Below are 20,983 nucleotides of genomic sequence, written 5' to 3' on the forward strand. Positions count from 1 at the left end.
TTTTACGAGCGCCCGTCCTGAAAAAGGCGGATAATCGTCATGACAACTGGACACGCCCCCTCCGATGCGGTTGTGTTGGAAAAGGGTGACCTTGTGACCGCACCATGGCAATTATCCGCATTATTTGGAAATACGTTCATAAACTCAAAATCTTGTCCCGATGCTGCTATTATGCGGATAATTGCAGCATCAAAATAATGCGGATAACTCTGGTCCTCCTCCGATTTTACGACCAAATTATGCTGCTATTAGCCGCATAATTGGGTTTATGAAAGGGGTATAAGATGCTGGATGCCTCTTTGGTTATTCAGGAGATATAATATTCATTTTTCCAGTTTGCCCTCTTTGTCTCATCTGCTTCATAGACCCAGACTTTCAGGGTTCAATTTCAGAAATGTTGATTTTGTGAAAATACATGTACCTGATACCTATCCTGAATGGAATACAAGTCATTTGGGGTAAAGTTAGATTTTACCATTTTATTATTTTTTTCCTTGTGCAGCCAAAGCTGAGGAATCGGCCATGTCCACTTCTGCCAATCAGGGAAGACTTGAAGCACTCCTGCAGGATGTCGCAAACATCGAGCAGGTGGATACCAGCCAGTTACCGGCTCTCCAGGCAAGGCTCCGAGACTCCAGGGAGCTCTTCTCCATGCGGGACTACGCTGCAATTGTCGCGGCACTTCAGCAGGGACTTGCCCAGCAAGGAGCATGGCTAGAAGATACGAGAACTGTGATTTCAGAACTTCAAGCACAGATTGACTCCTTGGAGAGTTTCAATGTCAATCCGTAGACGCACATTTTATGCTGTCGATAATGCTTCCACTCCTTCTCCTCGCCATGGTGTTTTGATATGGCGGGGTTTCCTTTCGTCAGGTAAAAACAATCATGTATTGACTTTCATGCCATGATTTTAGCCTTGTCATATTCAAAATAGATCATGTGGTGTAGTATTTATATTTTTATCCAAAACCCATGTAGGTATGTGCCACACGGGCCAATATCTTAATCTTAAGAATGAGGTATTTTGGTTAATAATACGGCTGTGGAGGGGGAGTTCTTAATTTATTCATAATTATTCAGATGTTAATCTTTTACCCTGTAGGACTTTAAAAAAATATTTTCTTTCTAAATGAAAATGTCACTTTCCTATGTGCTTTATTTTGGTGGTTTTTTTGTGTTTTGTTATAGGAAATGTAATATTTTTTTAAAGGCTATATCCATGTGCTCCTGAGCCAGATTACCAACTTGTTTTTCATGGCACCATTTTCAAAAATATCGCTTGATCAAATCCATTAAAAAAAAAATAAGTTGCAGTTTTAAATTGAATCTATTTAACCTTATGAATAGCGTTCATTTAGTTTCCTTTTCTCTTGTCTGTGTCATAATTTCCTCTGGTGACTATAGAGCAGATTCTTTTTTCTGTGATGGAATTATTTCCAACTTTTAAATTGCTGTGTAGATGCATATGTATTTTCTAGTGTAAAGAAATTGTTTGTTTTGCCAATATTCTTGCAATGTTTGTGTACATTTAAGTGTTTACCATACATGTATGTAAAGAGATATTTCAGAGAGCATGGGGCATGGTTCATGGATATATTTACAGATGAACATGCATATTCAACCAGCGTTGCATCTGAATACTTCCTAGTCTATTTGAAAATGAAAAAAAAATGAGCATCTGGCTAAAGGATGCATAGAGCTTAAATCTTTTATATACGTTTTATTATGGAAATAGATTTTACATTTATTATGTGTAAGTATAATGATGAATGCTCCAAATGTTGGAATATTATACGGTATCTGGGCTTGCATTTACTGTGTGTGCTACACATTTTATTTCAATGTTTTGTTTTGTTGTGTTGGATTGGTTCTTTGCTTTGCTGAGTTCAGCAGTTTTATTATTCAAATCAAAGGGAAAATAAGATACCTCATAGGGTGCGCTGTATTTATTAGCATTTGCAAAGTCACAATGTATTGTTCCTGCTTACCGATTCTGTTTTTATTGTTATTTTCTAATTGATTTTGTGTGTGTCTACATCTGCTTCAGTACCTGTAGTATGTATGCAGAAAAAGAAGCACCATACATCAGTCTGAAGTGAATGTTACATGAATAATGTAAATATTAAATTATTGTATTCCAGAGTTAACTACAGGATGCCTCACCTAGAAGCTTATACATGCGACTTCAGATGAGTTCGGATTCACCAAATATTTTGACTCGTGCTGCAGATGCTAGTAAATATTTTGTTTTCAACATCAAAAGCTATTGTTTTGCAATGGAAAATATATATATTCACAAATTTATGTAGGAGCCATATGCAAATCAATTACTTCAACTGTGTCAACTGTTATGGAAAAAAAATGGATTCACAAGAAATTTTTACCAGGATAAAAATTTCTTTGCAATAACAAACAATAGTTTGTGACAGTGAATACTGTTTTCAAACTTTCTTTCGACCTTTAATCTTTAAAAAGTCTAAGCAAAATCGTTAATTACTCTGTATGCAAGCATTTGCCGCTTGGTGAGACATCCTTTTTATTAATGATTGTAGTGATCATGGTTTGATGAGTATATGAAATTTTATAATATGTCTTGATATACATGTAACTAGTCTTGTCATGAATTCCAAGGGCTTCTTGCCTGCTGGTTGGTACATTCCATATTTAGACTGTCATTAGTCCTTTAAACTCTATACAGATCCCAGTATTGCTGATTGTAATAATGCCATAAATAATTTTGCAATAAAGTTGTGCTAAATTGTAGAGAAGTATTGAACATATACATGTATATGCAAACAGGTTGAGCTTTGATAAGTATTGAAATACATGGAATAGTACTGTTAAATAGTCATTTTTTTAAAACCTGAAAGGGTTTATTGAAAGATCTAACTGATTTCTCTTTTCTTCCTTGAAGGTGACCATTAAAGATGGCGCATATCTATATTAATTTTAAGTCTATAATTTTCATATCAATATTTTTCCCTATTTTCATTTTTGAAATTCTATATCCCCTATCAAACAGTTACTATGACGTAAATATTACTTAAGCATTGCATATATTTGGTATAATATAAATATATGCTGGCTGATTTGAGAAAACTATTATATGTAATATAAGATGTCTTTCACTTAGTAAAAAGCTGAAGTTCCTGATTATTAAATGATATGATATATTAGATTGTATAGATTTTCTCTTAGTTTTTGTATTACTTTAATGAAACGATGCATGCATTTAATAGCAAAAAGTATTTGAATATTCTTAACATTAATTATTGACTTGAAATTTTGTCCAATTGCAATGAAGTTTTTTGCCATAAATTGATGTGAATTGTAGCGATATCAGACTTACTTATGACAGTAATACACATATGCAGTCTTAAACTGCAAGCCAATTAATAAAAAATTGACTGCAATGAATTATACATAAACTGAATTAATTAAAGTATAGGTGCTAACTTTCATTATGATTGAATATCAATGAAGTTTTTTTTTTTCTGATACTACTCATGTCCTCATATAGCTTGATTGAATTGCAGTCTCATGGTTGGGAACATTATGTAATCTTCTATATAGTTGTAGATATGCTGCATGTATATTACGAACAATAATTGTTTGTTGTTATTCACTCTTTGCTTCTAATTAAGACATCTGAATATGAATGTGATATAGCATACATAATCTGGAAATGTCTTGAAATAGTCATGTTCAAACTACAATTGGTCACCTTTAGTAAAACAAATGAGATATTGAACTCAAACAATTAGAAAGCACATATCGCACTTTATTTGTTAATTTTAATTATTTGGAGGGACAGTTTGTGTGTGTGCATGTGTGTGTTTCATTCCTAAACTCTCACCTTGAATATATCGTGTTTCATTAAATATCAAATAGCTCATATTATGTCAAAGATATATAGTTTGAAATATGTTTTATGAAAATATGAAGGTAAAATGTTTGTATGTATTCAGATTTGTCATTGGCCACCTATCTGTATAGCAAAATCTTTGTAGTGACCACCAAAATCTGTCTCCCAATTGAAAGGAATGTGACTGTGTTATTGAACCTGTCTATATGGGCCAACTGTCTCCAGTGGCCACTTTCTGTTGCCCCTCGGATGGCCTTTATAGACAGATTTTACTATACCCTGTATGTGGTTTGACTAAATTTGATGGAAAAATATTTGTGATCGCTTATGTACATTTCATGAATCTAAACAAATACAATTATCCTCTGAATATGTGCATGATATAGGCTATAACTAGCAGTCTACTGAAATGAGATTTTTTATAGGTCTGAAATTTGCAGAAGTTAGATCGTCTTCCTATATAACGACACTTATTCCGGTTTTGTAATTATGAACACAACAATACATGTATCTAATGGGGATTTCTTTACGGTGTATGATCACCTTGAATAAGATTTCAATTAAAAAAAGATTGTGATATAAAAATATTGACTATACTTTATATGCATTGGTCATTTTACGTAATGCTGCAGTCACATTTCCCCTCTGGCCGGTGGCCGTGCGGCGAGTCGAAAACAGCCGTTTTTTTTTTCATTTTTATTCAGACCACCCCCGTATGTAGCTGGTACCAAAATGTTAAAAATGGCTGTCTTCGACTTGCCATATGGCCACCATAGGGGAAATGTAACTGCGCCATAAATTCAGAGTAGTTTTGGCTGTTTAACATTGCAGCTCTTACATCATTATAGAATTGAGAGAACTAATTTATATTGATCACTTTAAAGGAGAGAATATATTATCTCAAGTGAGAGAGGGTGTAAGGGGGACGAGATAGCTGGGAGGGTAGAAGAGGTGGCAGCTTATCTCGATCTAGAAAGAGGAAAATTAAGAAGGGGAAGGGGGAGATAACAAGAGAGATAGGTAGTTCGGAGGGGAGAAAAGGTGGCAGGGATCAATTTAAAGGAGATTATCTCCAGAGAGAGAGGAAAAGGAGCCTGGTATGAATGGGGCGGGGTAGCTGGGAGGGGCCGGAGAAGAGGTACGTGGCAGGAGAGTATGCTCATAACTGGAATTTTAAGTGCAGATTTTAGTTATACACCCATCAACTTGTAAAAACGCCCTGTTCCCGATACCTGGATTAGCTTGTGTCATATAAAAATGGTGATAAAGTAATTGTTTGTGCACGCGCGGTGTGCACGCCATTTTTATTAGTAAAAGTGATGATTTCCATCCTAACTTTTGTTTAACCCAGTGGTATATTGTAGTCCTGAGTTGTAGTAGCAGTGGATCCTATTAAAAATAATAATGATATATATATAATTACAAATCAATAAAGATATTGGGCCTAAATATATGCCAAATGATGATGATGATGGTGGTGGTATTGATAATGATGATGATTTAGGACAATGATGATGATGGTGTGATAATGATGATAATGATGACGATGATGATGATGCGGGTGATGATGTTGATAAAATAAATTCGTGTTTCCGACAAGAATAACTTATCTTGGCCTAGCTATACATGTATATGTACATGCGTCTTGAAAAGAGTCTACATCGTGGTTGGCGCGCCAGATTTCAAAATGGACGTCTCTATGGCAATGTCGCGGTGAGAATGTCAATTTATTTGATATTTATGTTAGTCAGATTGATTTTTTTCATAAAGAATTTGTAGAATAATAATATTTACCTTATAATTAAAACTATTTTTTCAAAAACTGTATTCTGTGCTAGTGTGCGCACGCTTTAAGTGAAGTCGAACGAAATACGGAAGTGTTCCACAACCCGTTCACCGGTGGCTCGGCAGTACGTTACCGGTACTGGGCCGGGGGAGGTTCGGGGACGATCGTGTCGGAGTGTGTGCTTACTCGAGATCAAACGCATGAGACATGACACATCGCAATTGAATGATATCTTCACAAAGTTCATCAAACTTCCACCATAAATATATCTACTTGCAAAAGACGTAAAACTAGAGTGTTGCCAAGAATAGTTTTCTTTTTCACAATATCATTATCAGCTTCCGATTAGCCCTTGCCTTGGCTTGTCGGGTCCCATTTCATTTTCAATTTCACTTTCACAGTTTCAGAAAGAATTTTGGTCAAGACTTGTGTCAAGTTGACTCTTGACTTGAGGGTTGAGGATGTTAGACTAGCACAACTTAATTAAAAAACTATGTGTTGTGTGTGGGAAAATTGGGAAAAATCACTGATCAGCTAGGCCTATTGAGGCTATTCTTTATTTGACCATATTTTTTTTATTTTCATAAAATAAAGACTCGAGTTTGAACAACTGTTTTTTTTTTCATTATCTTCAACTTCTATTCAATTCAAAATGTTTTAAAGATTTTTCTTTTTGAAATTATTTTCTGTTGCGAAAATGTGCACATTTGGTCGATTAAAGCAAGGCTGTTTTTACAAACACTAGTAGTATTAGTAGGCCCCCTAGTCTTTTAGAGTAGACTAAGGCCAAGGCCATGCCAGTCAAAGTGTCGTTAGAAATTTAGAACCGCGATTCCAAGTTCTTTTCCATCCATGATTTAATAAAAAGAGAGCGAAAAAATCTGCGTCCAGTTTCTTGACTGCAAAAGTACATCTCAAAGGCGAAACAGGTACAGGAAGGGTCTACACTAGACATTTAGGCATTAGGCCCTAGGGCCTATGTATGTAAATAAAAAACTTTACTTCTCGCGCATGCGCTAATCTTCAGGTTTAATAATTTAATTGGCATTAGTGGAAATCTTTCAAATGATTTGAATCACTTTTCAAATCAAATCATTTAGGCCTATTTCCACAATAATATAACATTAGAAATATATAAATAATGTATGTAGAGTAGACTCTAGGCCTACAAAATGGGACACACACACTTGAAATTGAAAATAAAAGTGAACCAAGTGAGGGATTCAAAACATAATAAAGAAATGTAATATTGTGGGGAGCCAAAAAACTTATTTTGTTGTGTTTTCTTATTCAATCTCACTCAGGTCTGAAAGAAAACGAAAAGCAGATGATGACAATAATGCGGTGAGTACATGTACAATTGATTTGTGAAAAGAGGTTACACTATACAGTAGAATTTTCTTTTAATATTGACAAAATAGGAGTACATGATGATAACAGTATTCATATATTGATATATCGAAACTTCCATTTTTGTAGTCATCACTTTATCCAACAAATCTAAAATCAAGTAACACTAACAAACATGTTTGTAAGTTACAGAGTAGAAATATGCATGTCATGAATATGCAATATGGATGGCTGATGATGTCCCCACTTTCATTTTCCAATGTTATTACATGAAATCAGAATTATTTGTAATACATTGGTATGATATGATATGGTCAAGGTCAACTTGGCAATTGAGACAACTAGGCCCCTCCGAAAAATTAGGTGCTGAGTTATCCAACGTAAACCTTAACCCTATGGTATTGAGATTGATACTAAAATACATTTGGTTTATCAAAATCATAGTAGAAAGCGTTGCAGTTAATTTTTTCAACGAATAGCAATCAGATTTTGGCTAACTGGGCACCTAATATTTTAGCAGGGCCGAGTTGTCTGAAATGCCAAGTTAGCTGGCACCATATGATATGATTTCCTTGTAACATAATAAAAAGGTGCAGGCCATGCTGCGATGAATTCACATTAAACCACTTGTCATTTCAGTATTTGTCATCTCCCCCCCCCCCCCCCCCCCCCCCGGTGCATAGGATTAAATGCCAGACAAGTGGTATGTGAAGTCCAAACATTGTTTGAAATTCATGGGGTGCGATGTTGTGTGATTATAGAAATGAATGTATACCCAAATATGCAGTATCATGCATGCAGCCATAATATTGCAATGCTGATTTCAATGCTTAATTTCAGTACAATACTCAGTACCTGCTGCCACCACCCCCACCCTCTCTCTCTCCCTATCATCTCTATTATCTTTCTCCAATTGAATGCTTTTGGATTAGATTTATGTCTTATTAGAAAAGAAAATTGGCATTTAAACCTAAAGTTGTATTCCTATTATTGTGAAATGAATCTGTAATCTCTAGCACATGAACAGGAAATCTAAAAATATTCCTATAAAAAAAAAATGTTTTGTTACTAACAAGTAACAGAGAAACAGAGAGAAGGAGAGAGAGAGAGAGAAAAAGAAGGAAAAAAAGGAATGAGTACTCCCCCCACCACCCCAACATACACATAATTTGAACTACTCGTTATCAATGTTATTTGTGTTGTGGTTCCTTTGCATTAGGGCATGTCGACAATAAAAAAGCACCAGAAGAGACAGAAGCGGCGCTCCAGTTTCATGAGATCACGTTCACGGAAGTCTTTGCCCCCGGTCAATATAGAAAGTTCCGGTGAGCCATCCCTGATTTGTTCCTGAAATGATATTGAATGAGAAACAGAGTTTTTTGGGCTGTACATTTATGCTAAAAACAAAAGTATTTTCCGTTTTAAAATCAGCCATTGTAATCATTGCATGTTAAAAGAAATACATCCACATCACATGCATCCATGAATATTGAATTTTTCTCACCTTTTCGCAAGATCAAAATATTTACAAACCATCTTTAGGTAACAAATGTCATTAACATTTTTTTTGTTTTTGCAAAATGTGGACTTTCTAAAATTATGACTACGTATACCACAAAAATTCCAGCTTTATTGAATACAGTCTGTGTCAAATGACAATGTGATGTAGTATCTTTGAGTTTTCATTCAAAATCACGCTTGATTTTTTCTTCTTTCGTTTGCCCATGTATACTTATTTTTTTTACGAAGCAACATGTACTTTTGTTGTCATTGGTGCCTGGTAATGCATCAGTTTTTCTGCGTTTTTTTGATCTTCAATTTGTTTCTTTCCTTCTCATCACCTTATTAATGATAATAATGATAATAATAATAGCTGTATTTATAAAGCGTTTTTTGCCTGAGGATACATCATTACCCCAGCTTTAATTCGAGCTACCATCATGGCGCTCAGTGCATGCAAGGAATTAATCCTGCCGGGTACCCATTCACCTCACCTGGGTCAAGTGCAGCACAGTGCGGATAAAATTCTTGCTGAAGGAAAACATGCCATGTTAATTAATGTTATTCAATTGTTAATTATTAATGTTATTTATTTATGTACGTGTGTACTTTATCTCATTTCAGATTTTAATTCAATATAAAATGTATATATTGTTTGTTTTGATTTTAGAAATCCATCAAAAGATATCAACAGATCTTCCAGAAGAAAAGAGACTAGAGCAGTTACAGCAGTCAAGTTTTGAGGTATACAAGATTAATAGTGGAATTTATGTGAACATTTGTGAAATGAACCTGTGTTTGAGTTACAGACTTTTTCAATGAGTGTTAGTTTTTATTAATAAAATACTGAAAACTGAATCATTATCCCTATCAGACAGTCTAACATTGACATCTGTTGGATTTTTTTTAAGATATTGATGAGCCAATATTGGAAAAAAAAATGATATCTTCCAATACCCAATTGTAAAGAGTTTTATCAATTCTATGTGTGTATTTTCCTGGGGGTTTGTGAAGATACATATTGCACACATATCTCATCTTGTCTTTGATTTCGTTTGCATTATATTCACAATGATGATTTTTTTTTATGTATTTAACTTTAGTACACCATGCAGAAGCTTATAGCTGAGATACCGCTCTTTCAGTCGGACGATGAGCTTCATTGTAAAAGTGAGTACAATGTTTCTTTAACTACTTTTTAATTTTTATTTTATTTCCATCCTTTACCCAGTGAAGCCTTGTTATGAATGCTATTTGCATACTGACTTGTTATAATAACAAATTGTTACAATAACAGTTAAAAGCTACCGAAATCTTTCAATCTAATTGGCTGATTGTGAATTTGTTATAGAAATTTTGCATTTGTTATTATAATAGGTCTTTATGAAACGGGGCCCAGGATGTGCATATAACTGTTTTGTGAAATTAAGCAAAATTTTAATATGTCGTAACTTTCTTATTCTACATCTGATTTTGATGAAATAATTAGGGTTATGCTTGTTGGATTTTTCTCCTTTAATTCAAATAAACTTTTTGTTGGGTGGACATGCCCTTTAAAGCCATAGCCATGGATGGCCTTTGCTTATTTTAAGCCCTACAATTAAGTCAATGAAATGGATTATTTGTATTGACACTAACTTAATACATCTGAACTGGAATTGTCTGTTTTTATGCATGGTTTTCTGGAGTCTTATCTGATAAAAACAAACAAAATATATCACAAGAAACTAATGGTTTGCCACTACAAATGAGATTTGTTAAATAGTGGCAGTAACATACTTGGCATTGTGTATCAGGTGAAGGGGATGGGGGAGATGTTGAGGGGTAAAGTGAGACAGGAGTGTACTATGGACATTTGCTCCAATGGAATATCTACACGTTGAGCCAAACATAAAACCTAACCTCCAAACTAAGTAAACCCTAATCCTGGGACCCGCTGCATAAAACTTTTGCAATGAAAAAAACTCTGGCAAACAAAATTATGCCATTGAAAATTACACATTAAAAAATTCTGCCAATTTTTTTTTTTTATTATAGCAAAAGTTTTATGCAACGGGCCCCTTATCTTTACACTATTCTGAACCAAAGACGCAATTAAAATCCTAACCCTATGCCCTCTGAGATATTAAGACTAGAGCAAATGTGGCAGTAGCACATGTTGTGTTATCACTATTGAATGATTTGAATCACATTCATATTGTAAAATTTGATGATTTTGTTGTGATTCACAGTGAGGAAAGCCTTTGAGGACACCTTGGCTGATGTAGCCAAGTCTGGCATCCTATCCCACGCCTGCAAGAAAAATAGGTAATACAAGCTATAAAATAATTCAAATGATCACATATAAACTGTCAAACTCGATGCAATGCCCGGGTCATTTTTGCAGGCAGCTTCCAGTATAGCATGTGAACAGAAATTCCATATACACTGTTGCTATTTGTATAATACCATCGCAAGAAACTCAATGTTTATATTTGACATATTTAATCCTTTTCTGAACAAATATTGTGCTCAAACAAATGTCATTTGTGTTTGAAATTTAGGAACTAAAATCAAAATACAGTCTGTTGATTTTCATTTTAGCTGACAAACTAGTTGGATACCCAAAACACCAACTCTTCCACTTCTGTACAATAAAAAACTTTAACACACATTGTTTGTGTAACACATATTGATTTTTGAGGTTATTTTGTAATAACAAAGACTGTATTAACTATTATATATAATTTGGGCTCACATTGATAGATGCTCCATATTCTAGTTGTGTATAGTCCTGCCTCTAGCTGTTCATTACTTTTACATACAGTTTCGAGACTCGTCTGCATGGCATCTCTGAGTACAAGCTATTAATATCGTGAGATGCCAACCTTTTGCCCAGGGATAACAAGGATGCCAACTAATAGTTACTTTGTGCCAGACTAGTAGTGGGCGATATCCCAATATTATCGATATTATGCAATATTGACAAAATATTGAATATTGGATAATGGTTTAATGATTATGTATCACAGTAACACGGTATGACCAAAATATTCTCGATTATGAAAAGTTAGTCACTGTATATTGAACGCAAATGCTGCTCTGTATTACTTCGAAATAAACCATCTCTCTCTCTCAAAAAAAACCCTTGGTCTTAAGTTGTGTGAACCTGTTTCACATTCATATCAAATTTTGGCTTTTCATATTTTTTTTCTCTCATTAGTTTGGAACCGAATCCAGCTAATCTGGAAATGAAAGAAGTCTTGATCAAGATGCAGTCCCATATCAGAAGATTATCGGACGAAGGGGACAAGTGGGAGAGTTTACTCCAGGATCATGCACAGTTGACCCGTGATGCTGAAAAGTAAGTTCAAATGTCAAACAATGGCCATTTTAATTTAGTTCTGTTTATTTGCCACACCTAGATGGCCGTTAATTGCGAGAAGTAATGCCAAATGTCAAAATCTAGCCATGGTTATCTTCACCCTTTAATTGCTATGTGTAGTTGATCCTTAAAGCTGAGAAACAAGTTCAAAGTTTAAGTTCTGGTCTTGATAGTAGTAGTAGTAGTAGAAGTAGAAGTAGTAGTAGTAGTAGTAGCAGTAGCAGTAGCAGTAGCAGTAGCAGTAGCAGTAGCAGTAGCAGTAGCAGTAGCAGTAGTAGTAGAAGTAGTAGTAGTAGTAGTAGTAGTAGTAGTAGTAGTAGGATTAATAGATTTAGGAATAGGAAAATAGTAGTAGTAGTAGTAGTAGTAGTAGTAGTAGTAGTAGTAGTAGTAGTAGTAGTAGTAGTAGTAGTAGAAGAAGTAGGATTAATAGATGTAGGAATAGGAAAATAGTAATTGTAGTAGTAGTAGTAGTAGTAGTAGTAGTAGTTGTAGTAGTAGTAGCAGCAGTTGCAGTAGTAGTCGTAAAAGTTGTAGCAGCAGTAGTAGTCGTAGAAGTAGTAGCGGAAGTACATATGTTAGTAGTAGTGATAGTAGTGTAGTAGTGTAGAAGAAGTAGATACTAGTATTCTTTATAGTAATGGTATTATCGGCTTCCTACAAGAAGGGACTCGAGTGTATTTTTTTTTTTACAAATATGCCCTTTTTAATTTGCTGATACTTCTGAGTTTCCTTGAAACTGAAATAATTTTGCATCCATGGATAGCCTACAGAGTACTCTTTTCATATTTGAAATGAAGAAATAGTCATAAAATTTGCACCCGGGTCTGACTCCCTCTTTGCAGGAAGCTGACATAGTATTGTTAGAAGTAGTAATGTAATTAAATCATTTCTAATAGGATGGCTGCATCAGCTTCAGAACCTCGAACAGTCTCCAAGGTTCCTGAGACCTTAACCATTCAGCAGAGGAGGCTACTTGCTGACCTACCAGACCTTGAGGGAATAGCAGCATGGGCCAAGACTTCAGCTGAGGAAACAGCCCTTCAGGTAAATATTTTGAATAATAATAATAATAATAGCGGCATATTTACCCAGGGTAGCCACTTCAGTTCCGAAAACTGTTCTCCCAGCGGGCCCTGCTATTATTACCCCGGCTTTAGCACGGATGGAAAGAATGGAAAGTATACATTCAAATCTTGTGTTCCTCATGGCCTTAGCCTTGTCAGACCTTCAGGAGGATTATGTGTACTTGGCTATGATGTTGTCCTTGGACACATAGGCCTTGGTCATGGCCTCAACTTTCTACCCCTGTGGACAACACTGTGTCCTAAGAATATCCAAGTAGACTAGGGCTGTATTCTGTACTCAGGCTTCATGTTAAGTCTGGTTAAAGTTTTGGTTTATCTATGGATAGCCAGTTGTGACACAATTCTTTAGCAGTGTGATTTATCAGCTCAAATCTTGGGACATTCATAACTGTCTGAGAATAATTACTGAATCATTTTCCGTCGCCACTGCAGCATGATGAAAGAGCACAATGAACATAAGAAACATACAATGTTAATAACAAACTTTGACATACATGTACATGGCTTTCCATAATTTAAGCATAGAATTAGACCATGGCACAAGTTCAACCGGACTTCAGAATACAGGCCTGTGAATTCCTGGGCCCCATCTTACAAAGAGTTGCGATTGATCCGATCAACCACAACTATGGACGGCCAGCCACATCAACGTCTGAAAATAAAATATTTTCTGGATATGATGTACAGTATGTATGCATACATTCATCATTCTCTTGAAAATTCAGTGTGATTCTCTGTTTACTAGGGAGATTGTGCAAATTTCTTGTAGAAAAAATTATGGCATGGATGGATTTCCATACAATTGAGATTGATTGGATCAATCGCAACTCTTTGTAAGATGGGGCCCAGGGGCCCGTTTCATAAAGCTGTTCGTAAGGCACAACTGGTGACCCTTTCTTGTTCTAAATGATATCCCTATGTAACTGATTTAGCGCCTAAGAACAGGTTCCATTCGTGCGTTAAATTGTGCGTAACTTTATGAACAGCTTTATGAATCACCACCCTGATCTTCAGTTTATTTTCATTTTACTGTAGAAAACGAGAAAAATGGATACCTGACATTATGACTGTTTTGGAAAGTAAGAGGCTTGCTTAGTCTATAAGGACATTACCAGAGCAAGTCTCGGCCTCTGTAGGCCTTGTACATGTCAACCATATTTCGTTAGCCCTGGCCCTAAGCATTCAGACCAAATGCTTGTAGGCCAAGTGAATACAACTCGCTTGAATACACATTTGAAGGTTCAACATGCCATTCTTCAAGCTCTCTGTTCTATGATTATTTTTTTTTAGATTGCTAAAGTTCACCAGACAGTCAAACAGATGATGAAATTCAAAGTTTCCATGGAGGATTACCTTCAACATGAGCTTGAGGTTTTTGGTGAGTACCAACTAGGGTTTGAAATACAAACAGTTTGTAATTGTATTGTGCACAGTACAGATTGTGTAAGCAAGGCTCCACACTAACTTTTTTTCTTGGTGGCCCGATCAGTCCTCCATAATCATGAATTAAAAATTTTTGGTGACACAATTTTTTTTTTTGCTAGCCCTAACTAAAATGCTAGAAAACATTAGAATTAATTGAAGCTATGGTGACTTTAATAGTTGGATCATCAAGTGTGGACCACCTGGGCCACCGGTTACTAAAGTCAAGCCCTGGTGTAAGTCGTCCTTCCATACCTCCAATAATTGCCCCAAAATAAAGCATTTTTTTAACGGAGAGCAGGTGAAGGGATATTGGTCAATATGAATGTTTTAAATTTGGCTATAAACTATAGGTAGATTTATAATAAATTTTTACTGAAACTAGTTTCTGTCTAAACTGTCTTTGCCTCCCACAGCTGTTGATTCCTTTGATGGCTACCAAGACATCACAGATCCTAGGAAGTTGCTCTCAAAGGCTGGAACCAATACTCAAGAATGTCAAGTCTAAATCAAATGTGTAGCAGTAGACTGTGCTTGTAAGAATGGCCTTTGCTATGTTATCAGGTTATGAATGAACTTTGCATGGTGAGTTGATATGTTTTAAGTCCATTATTAATGGAAGAATTTATATGAAATATCAAGGCATTAGTCTCGAGTGACCGCTGCTCAAAAAGGCCCAAACTTATGTCCAAGGAGCCAATCATTGCCTCTGAGTTATGGCTATGTTTTTAGATCGTGTGGCTGGAAATAAGCCAATGCTCACTAATTGATGTAGATGTACTATATGTCAAATCCTTACCATCAAAGAAGGCTGCTACAAATGGCTAGAAGCACTGCCCAAGAAGCAGTCAAACCCAAGTACTATAAGTAGCAAATGGCTGAGACATTTATTTACATTTGCCCCAGGGACTTGTGCTTTTGTTTTCAGTTCCATTTGGCTGGAAATAAGCCAGCAGCAATGGCCATGTAAATGTTCATACCTAGCCTCTGCACTAACACAAGTAGCAATCCTCCGCTGAGATCTATCTGACTGGAAATAAGCTAGCAGGATTAAAGGTACATATTAACATTTTTTAAGACATACATGTTCACTGTATATTCTATATTCTGAACCCGGGATTGATTTAATTTCTGGTTTAAGTTGTGATTTAACTAGGGATAGCCCTATCATATTTGGTGATCAATTCACTAGTAAGTGTCTACAAATAGCAAAAAGTTAGAATAATTTCTTCACCATTAAAGCAGTAGGGAGAGAAAACAGTAAACAGGAGAAACATTCAAAATTAACATTTTTGATTCCCATATTCTTAGCATGCCATGTCCTAAATTAAATTGGACTTGAAGGCAATTAACTTTGGAATATTGCTCTGGCAGGCTGCAACATATGCCTGAGGTCAAAGGTCAATGTGCTGGCAGAGAAGAAAGATCCAGGACCCCATCAAGAAATTGAATTTTTTTTTTTTGAAAACGGCTATATAAAAGTAAGAAGTAAAAAATGTTGTTTCTCACAAGTATTCATCGCAAAGCCAGAAGCAAGAATGTAACATTTCCGTTTATCAATTTTAAAACCCTAATCTGGCCTCCGTAGCACAAAGGTTTTGCAATCAATCATAAATACCAATGACCAATCAAGATCATTGTTGTATGCGCACTCTGTTTGAAATACTGACCGAGAACCAATCAGTGCTGTTCTTTCATATTTGTAATTCATCGCAAACCTTTGTGTTACAGACTCCTTGTCATAAAATTTAATTCCAATTTTAAGGACACAAATTTAGTACACTTTAAATTTGAAGTTATACTTGTTATTTTGGACTGTGAAAACTGAAATTGATTTTAGGGAGCGCAAAAGTCGATACTATATCTGATCTCGGTATTTGACACCATATTAAATGTAAATTTCTGTTTTACATTTTGACAGTACTTTTGGAAGACTGCGAAAAATACATAATGAACATGTACATGACTGTGACACTGAAGCAATGTCTTCCTCTTTTGCCATTGATAGATTTTCATGGAACTTCTTTGATGCTTATTTTGCGTATCTTCATGTAAATTAAGAATTGTAAATTCTCTGTAATTATGTTGTAAATTGTATTTATATACATTTGTATATATTGTAAAATAACTACAAACACAAAGCTAACACGAAAAGGAAATTATACTCCATTATATCACAAAGTTCTCATTTTTCTGAATGTTTTGATGATAGTGATACTGATCAAGAGGAGGAGGTTTATGTTAATGATGATGTTGAAAATGTTGTTGGTGATGACGTTGATGATAATGAAGATCGTGATGACGAATATATGATTTTGATGATGGAGGTTTAAATTATGAGTTTAAAAATGTTCACGATTATGATGGTGGAGATCCAGTGATGGTGATGTTGATGGTAGCAATGATGATGGTAACAATGATGATGGTAACAATGGTGATGATGATGATGATGACAGTTGTGATTATTATGAAAGTGATAATGATGATTATGAAGAATTGATAATGATTATGATTAAGATATGATGATGGTCATGATGAAGATAATGTAATTGATATTTGAGATATGATGATGATGATGATTGTATTGATGAGTACAGTGTAGTTGATAATGATGATGGTGATCATATTAATAAATAGTTGATCGATGATGAGGACAAAGATATAATGATTTGTGGCAGTTGCAATGTTGATGATGATTGATTTATTATTATGGTAATGAAGATGACAGTAGCTTCTTAGTTTTCAAAATGTCATCATTTAATAATGGTACATGTCCTGCCTGTAGCATGAATCTTGAGTCATAAGGGTTATCACAAATCACTTATCATTTGATATCAATTTCTGGTCACTAAATCCAGTTCAAAGGTCTTATCAGGTCCATGAACTTGGGCTATGATAAAATTTGTTTTTAAGTTGAGACTATAAGATTTCAAAATAATTTTGAAATCAGAAAGGGCTTTTCTATTTAACCTCCTACACAATCATGATAAATGGTTGCAAGTCATCAGCAATTACATTTTCAGATCCCTTGGCCAGGGTCAAATGTCATAGCATTTAGGGTCAATAAACTTTTATAAAGATTAATATTTCAAAATTTCATCATTTAATCAAATTTTTATTATTGGGTATCAGATATTCTAAAAGTGTGACAGGAATAGGTTGTCATCAATTTAAGATCACAATTCAAAATTAGTTCAATGAACTTACATGTACAATTCATCATAATTGGAATGAAATAAAAAGAACAAAAATTATACTTGATATGGAATAATTTATCCTATCCATTTTTATATTCAAGAAACATACATAAAGTAAGTATCAAGAATTATTATCAGTGAGAGTCAAATTTGTGAAGTCACTGGGTAAAGTTCCTACATGTAGGTAATTTTACATGTAGTTTAGAAATTATTTTTCTTAATTTCACATGCATTCGATCAAACCCATTCATTTTCATATTTCATGAGACTTGTATGTTATATGCATTTCTTTATGTTACTGGTATAATCAAAATAATATTTTAATAATAATAGTGATAACGATATTGACGTGAGTGCTTAAACCTGTCGATATAAAAAATTTATTAGTAAGATTTACCAAGGCCTACATATATTAATATGAAATATGATATTACTTTTTCTAACAAAATTGAATATATACATGTAGGAGCCTACGCACGGCATAAAATACACATGTATACAATCAATGGCTCTGCAAGAGAAAGCGTCTTTTGTCAGTCCTCAATTTGTATTTTTATCATATTCAAAGTATTAAAGCTAACAATTGGAGCGCCTCTGGCAGTCTCACCTGCATTACGCGATTCAATATAGCAGCATTGCTGACTTTGAAAACTACTATAAAATAATTATTCACAAAAAACACCATTCATATAATGATACAATACTACGTTCATTGACCCTAAATGACATTTGATTTAACCTTGATCATGTGACTTGAGACTTGTCAGTGATACTGTCCACATTTCATAAACTTTGAAAGTCATGACAGCAATTTAATAATGAGATGTACCTCTAACACGGCAAAAGTTCATTGACCTTAAATGACCTTTGACTTTGGGCATGTGACCTGAAACTTGCACGAGAATAATCTGAGATGTTCAGTGATACTTGATTACTCCTATGTCCAAGTTTTATGAACTAGATTCATACACTTTCAGAGTTATGATGGTTATTCAACATACACCCCCAATGTGGCCAAAGTTCATTGATCTTAAATGACCTTTGACCTTGGTCATGTGACATGGAACTCGCCCATGATGTTCAGTGATACTTGATTACTCTTACATGTATGTCCAAGTTTTATTAATCAAATCCATAAACTTTCAAAGTTATGGTAATTCAACAAATACCCCCAAGTTTGGCAAAAGTTCATTGACCTTAAATGACCTTTGACTGTGGTGATGTGACCTGAAACTCGCACAGGATGTTCAGTGATACTTGATATGTCCAAGTTATATGAATCGGATCCATAAACTTTCAAAGTTATGATGGTAATTCAACAAATACTCCCACCTTGGCCAAATTTCATTGACCCTAAATGACCTTTGACCTTGGCCATGTGACTTAAAACTCAGGCAGGATACTTCAGTAATATTTGATTACCCTAATGGCCAATTTTCATGAACTAGGTCCATATACTTTCTTAGTTATGATGACATTTCAAAAACTTAACCTCAGGTTAAAATTTTGATGTTGATTCCCTCAACATGGCCTAAGGTCATTGACCCTAAAATGACATTTGACCTCGGTCATACGACCTGAAACTCAGGCAGGATGTTCAGTAATACTTGATTAACCTTATGTTCAAGTTTCATGAACTAGGTCCATATACTTTATAGGTCCATCTAAGTTATTCTGTCATTTAAAAAATGTAACTTTCGGTTAAGATTTGATGACGCCGCCGTCGTCGGAAAGCGACGCCTTTTAATAGTCTCATTCTGCTATGCAGGTGAGACAAAAATGGTAGAAAAAACAGTACTGGTGCTACATTTCATTTAGTTGTGCTGAAGAGAATGAGAGCGTCAATGAAATTCCACTTGCCCTTTCATTGATGAGCTCCCTCTACGTTTTACAAGTCTGTCGCGTTTATTTTCTTCCTTTTCAACCAATCGGAAGGCTCGGGATGATTCTAATATTTTCCCTTTTTACTGTTCCCTCTTTGATCCATATTTGTTTTTTATGTTATTTTCATCATATTTTTTCTTCATATTTTTATTGTCTTGTTTTGTCCCATTTTTTCTCGCCTCTTTTTAACTCTTATTTTTATGCCTTTTGTTTTCTTTCTGTATAAAAAATGTAAATTTCCTTGTTTCCCTTTCTTCCAGCTGTATTCCTTGGATATACTTTCCACCTTGTTTCTATTTTCCGCTGTAATGTTAATTCTGTTTTATTTTATTTTACCTTACTACATATACCCTCGATTTCTTCATTATTTTGTTTCCCTCTGTGTCATTGCAACCCTTTCAATGTTTGTCTTTCAGTTTCATTCATTTTCCTATTGTAAAGTGACGTTTCTTTTTAATTTCCAATTTTCACTGTCACTTTTTTCTTCCAGTTTCTCGATTCCCCTCCTTTCTTTCTTGTTAGTTCTCTGTCAGTTGTGACTCCTTCATGATATAACAATTATCATAATATTTGGGGACCGTTTAAAAGTGACAAGGACAATTGTATGAGTTGGACCTTTTTGAAATTTATATTTGACAATTAATATTTCAACTCCTGCAAGCATATTCTCATTTTTTGGTTGTTGCGTTGAATGTTTACTTCAAGGCATTTGATTTAAAGTACTTGCATCGCAATTACATATTTGGGGAAAATTAAGTGACAAGCCTTCCTTATTTTCTGACAAAAAAACCATGTTCGTTTCCGTTTTGCATCAACAAAATATAAACAAACCTGAGAAAATCAAATGTATCGGGCGAAGAGAATACATGATAGAGATACAAGATTATATTTCTTGAGGATAGATCAGAAACCCAATACCCTATATTGCCTTCGCTGAGTAGGCACATATAAAAATTAAAACGGATAGGCTATTGGGGCAAATGAACTTTCCCCCTCCAGTCTATCATTTAAAAGTCATCAAATAATGGCGCAGTCACCTTGATTCTACGTCGGTCGTATGGCGAGTCGATAAACCTTTTTAACATTTTTGTACCAGCTACATATTTAGGTGGTTTGAAAAAAAATTAATGAAACGACCGTTTTCGACTCGCTGTATACGGCCGCCGTATAGGGGGAATGTGACTGCTGCATAAGACAGAAAGTCACCAAATAGTAACAAATTGTCATGATTTCCCAGCACCGTCCCCTTTGGGTTATTCCAAACAACATACCAGACATTGCATTTTGATTTATCTCTTTTCAGCATTTTAATAAAACGACCTGATGAATGCCACGAAAATAATGAATAGAAGTAGCAATATTTGTATATGCTACTTCAGCTACAATTCATATTTGCCCTAGTGTGCAAACTTTACAAAAAAGCCCCCCCCCCCCTCCCCTCCAAAAAAAGTACAATTGAAAAAAAAAAAGAGTTACGTTTTCCACGTTAATTTTTTCGCAGATGTTCCCGTTTTGGATGTAGGTT

General features: G+C 34.9%; 2 protein-coding genes across 5 annotated transcripts in view; both read left to right on the plus strand.

Moving 5' to 3' along the window:
* The window catches only part of LOC129277720 (laminin subunit gamma-2-like), a 33,750-nt gene extending 29,296 nt beyond the window's left edge, over window positions 1–4,454 (plus strand). For 2 of the 3 annotated variants that reach the window (XM_064110708.1, XM_064110709.1), the window contains exon 26: window positions 503–4,454. In XM_064110708.1, coding sequence (XP_063966778.1) covers window positions 503–792 — 290 coding nt within the window. In that variant the 3' untranslated portion in view covers window positions 793–4,454. The remainder of the gene's footprint in view (window positions 1–502) is intronic. The other variant, XR_010295960.1, reaches the window with a different exon arrangement.
* A 1,073-nt stretch (window positions 4,455–5,527) lies between these two features.
* On the plus strand, window positions 5,528–16,290 carry LOC129277721 (kinetochore-associated protein DSN1 homolog). 2 transcript variants are annotated; one of them, XM_064110514.1, is made up of 10 exons: window positions 5,528–5,580; window positions 6,958–6,997; window positions 8,223–8,328; window positions 9,174–9,247; window positions 9,607–9,673; window positions 10,735–10,810; window positions 11,706–11,846; window positions 12,767–12,914; window positions 14,246–14,333; window positions 14,794–16,290. In XM_064110514.1, exons 1-10 carry the CDS (start codon window positions 5,555–5,557, stop codon window positions 14,883–14,885), a joined length of 858 nt encoding a protein of 285 aa, XP_063966584.1. In that variant the 5' UTR covers window positions 5,528–5,554; the 3' UTR covers window positions 14,886–16,290. The 2 variants fall into 2 exon arrangements, with proteins under 2 accessions (XP_063966584.1, XP_063966586.1); XM_064110516.1 differs by having other exon boundaries at window positions 5,530–5,609.
* Window positions 16,291–20,983: the final 4,693 nt, after the last annotated feature.

The sequence above is a fragment of the Lytechinus pictus genome, chromosome 15, assembly GCF_037042905.1.
Source record: "Lytechinus pictus isolate F3 Inbred chromosome 15, Lp3.0, whole genome shotgun sequence".
NCBI lineage: Eukaryota > Metazoa > Echinodermata > Echinoidea > Temnopleuroida > Toxopneustidae > Lytechinus > Lytechinus pictus.

What these genes read in the sequence shown, in the direction of transcription:
- LOC129277721 (XM_064110514.1), top strand. Translation starts at nt 5,555, where the DNA reads ATGGACGTCTCTATGGCAATGTCGCG. An exon ending in CAGATGATGACAATAATGCG is followed by an intron (nt 6,998 to 8,222) that starts GTGAGTACATGT and finishes CCTTTGCATTAG; the next exon opens with GGCATGTCGACAATAAAAAA. An exon ending in TACAGCAGTCAAGTTTTGAG is followed by an intron (nt 9,248 to 9,606) that starts GTATACAAGATT and finishes ATTTAACTTTAG; the next exon opens with TACACCATGCAGAAGCTTAT.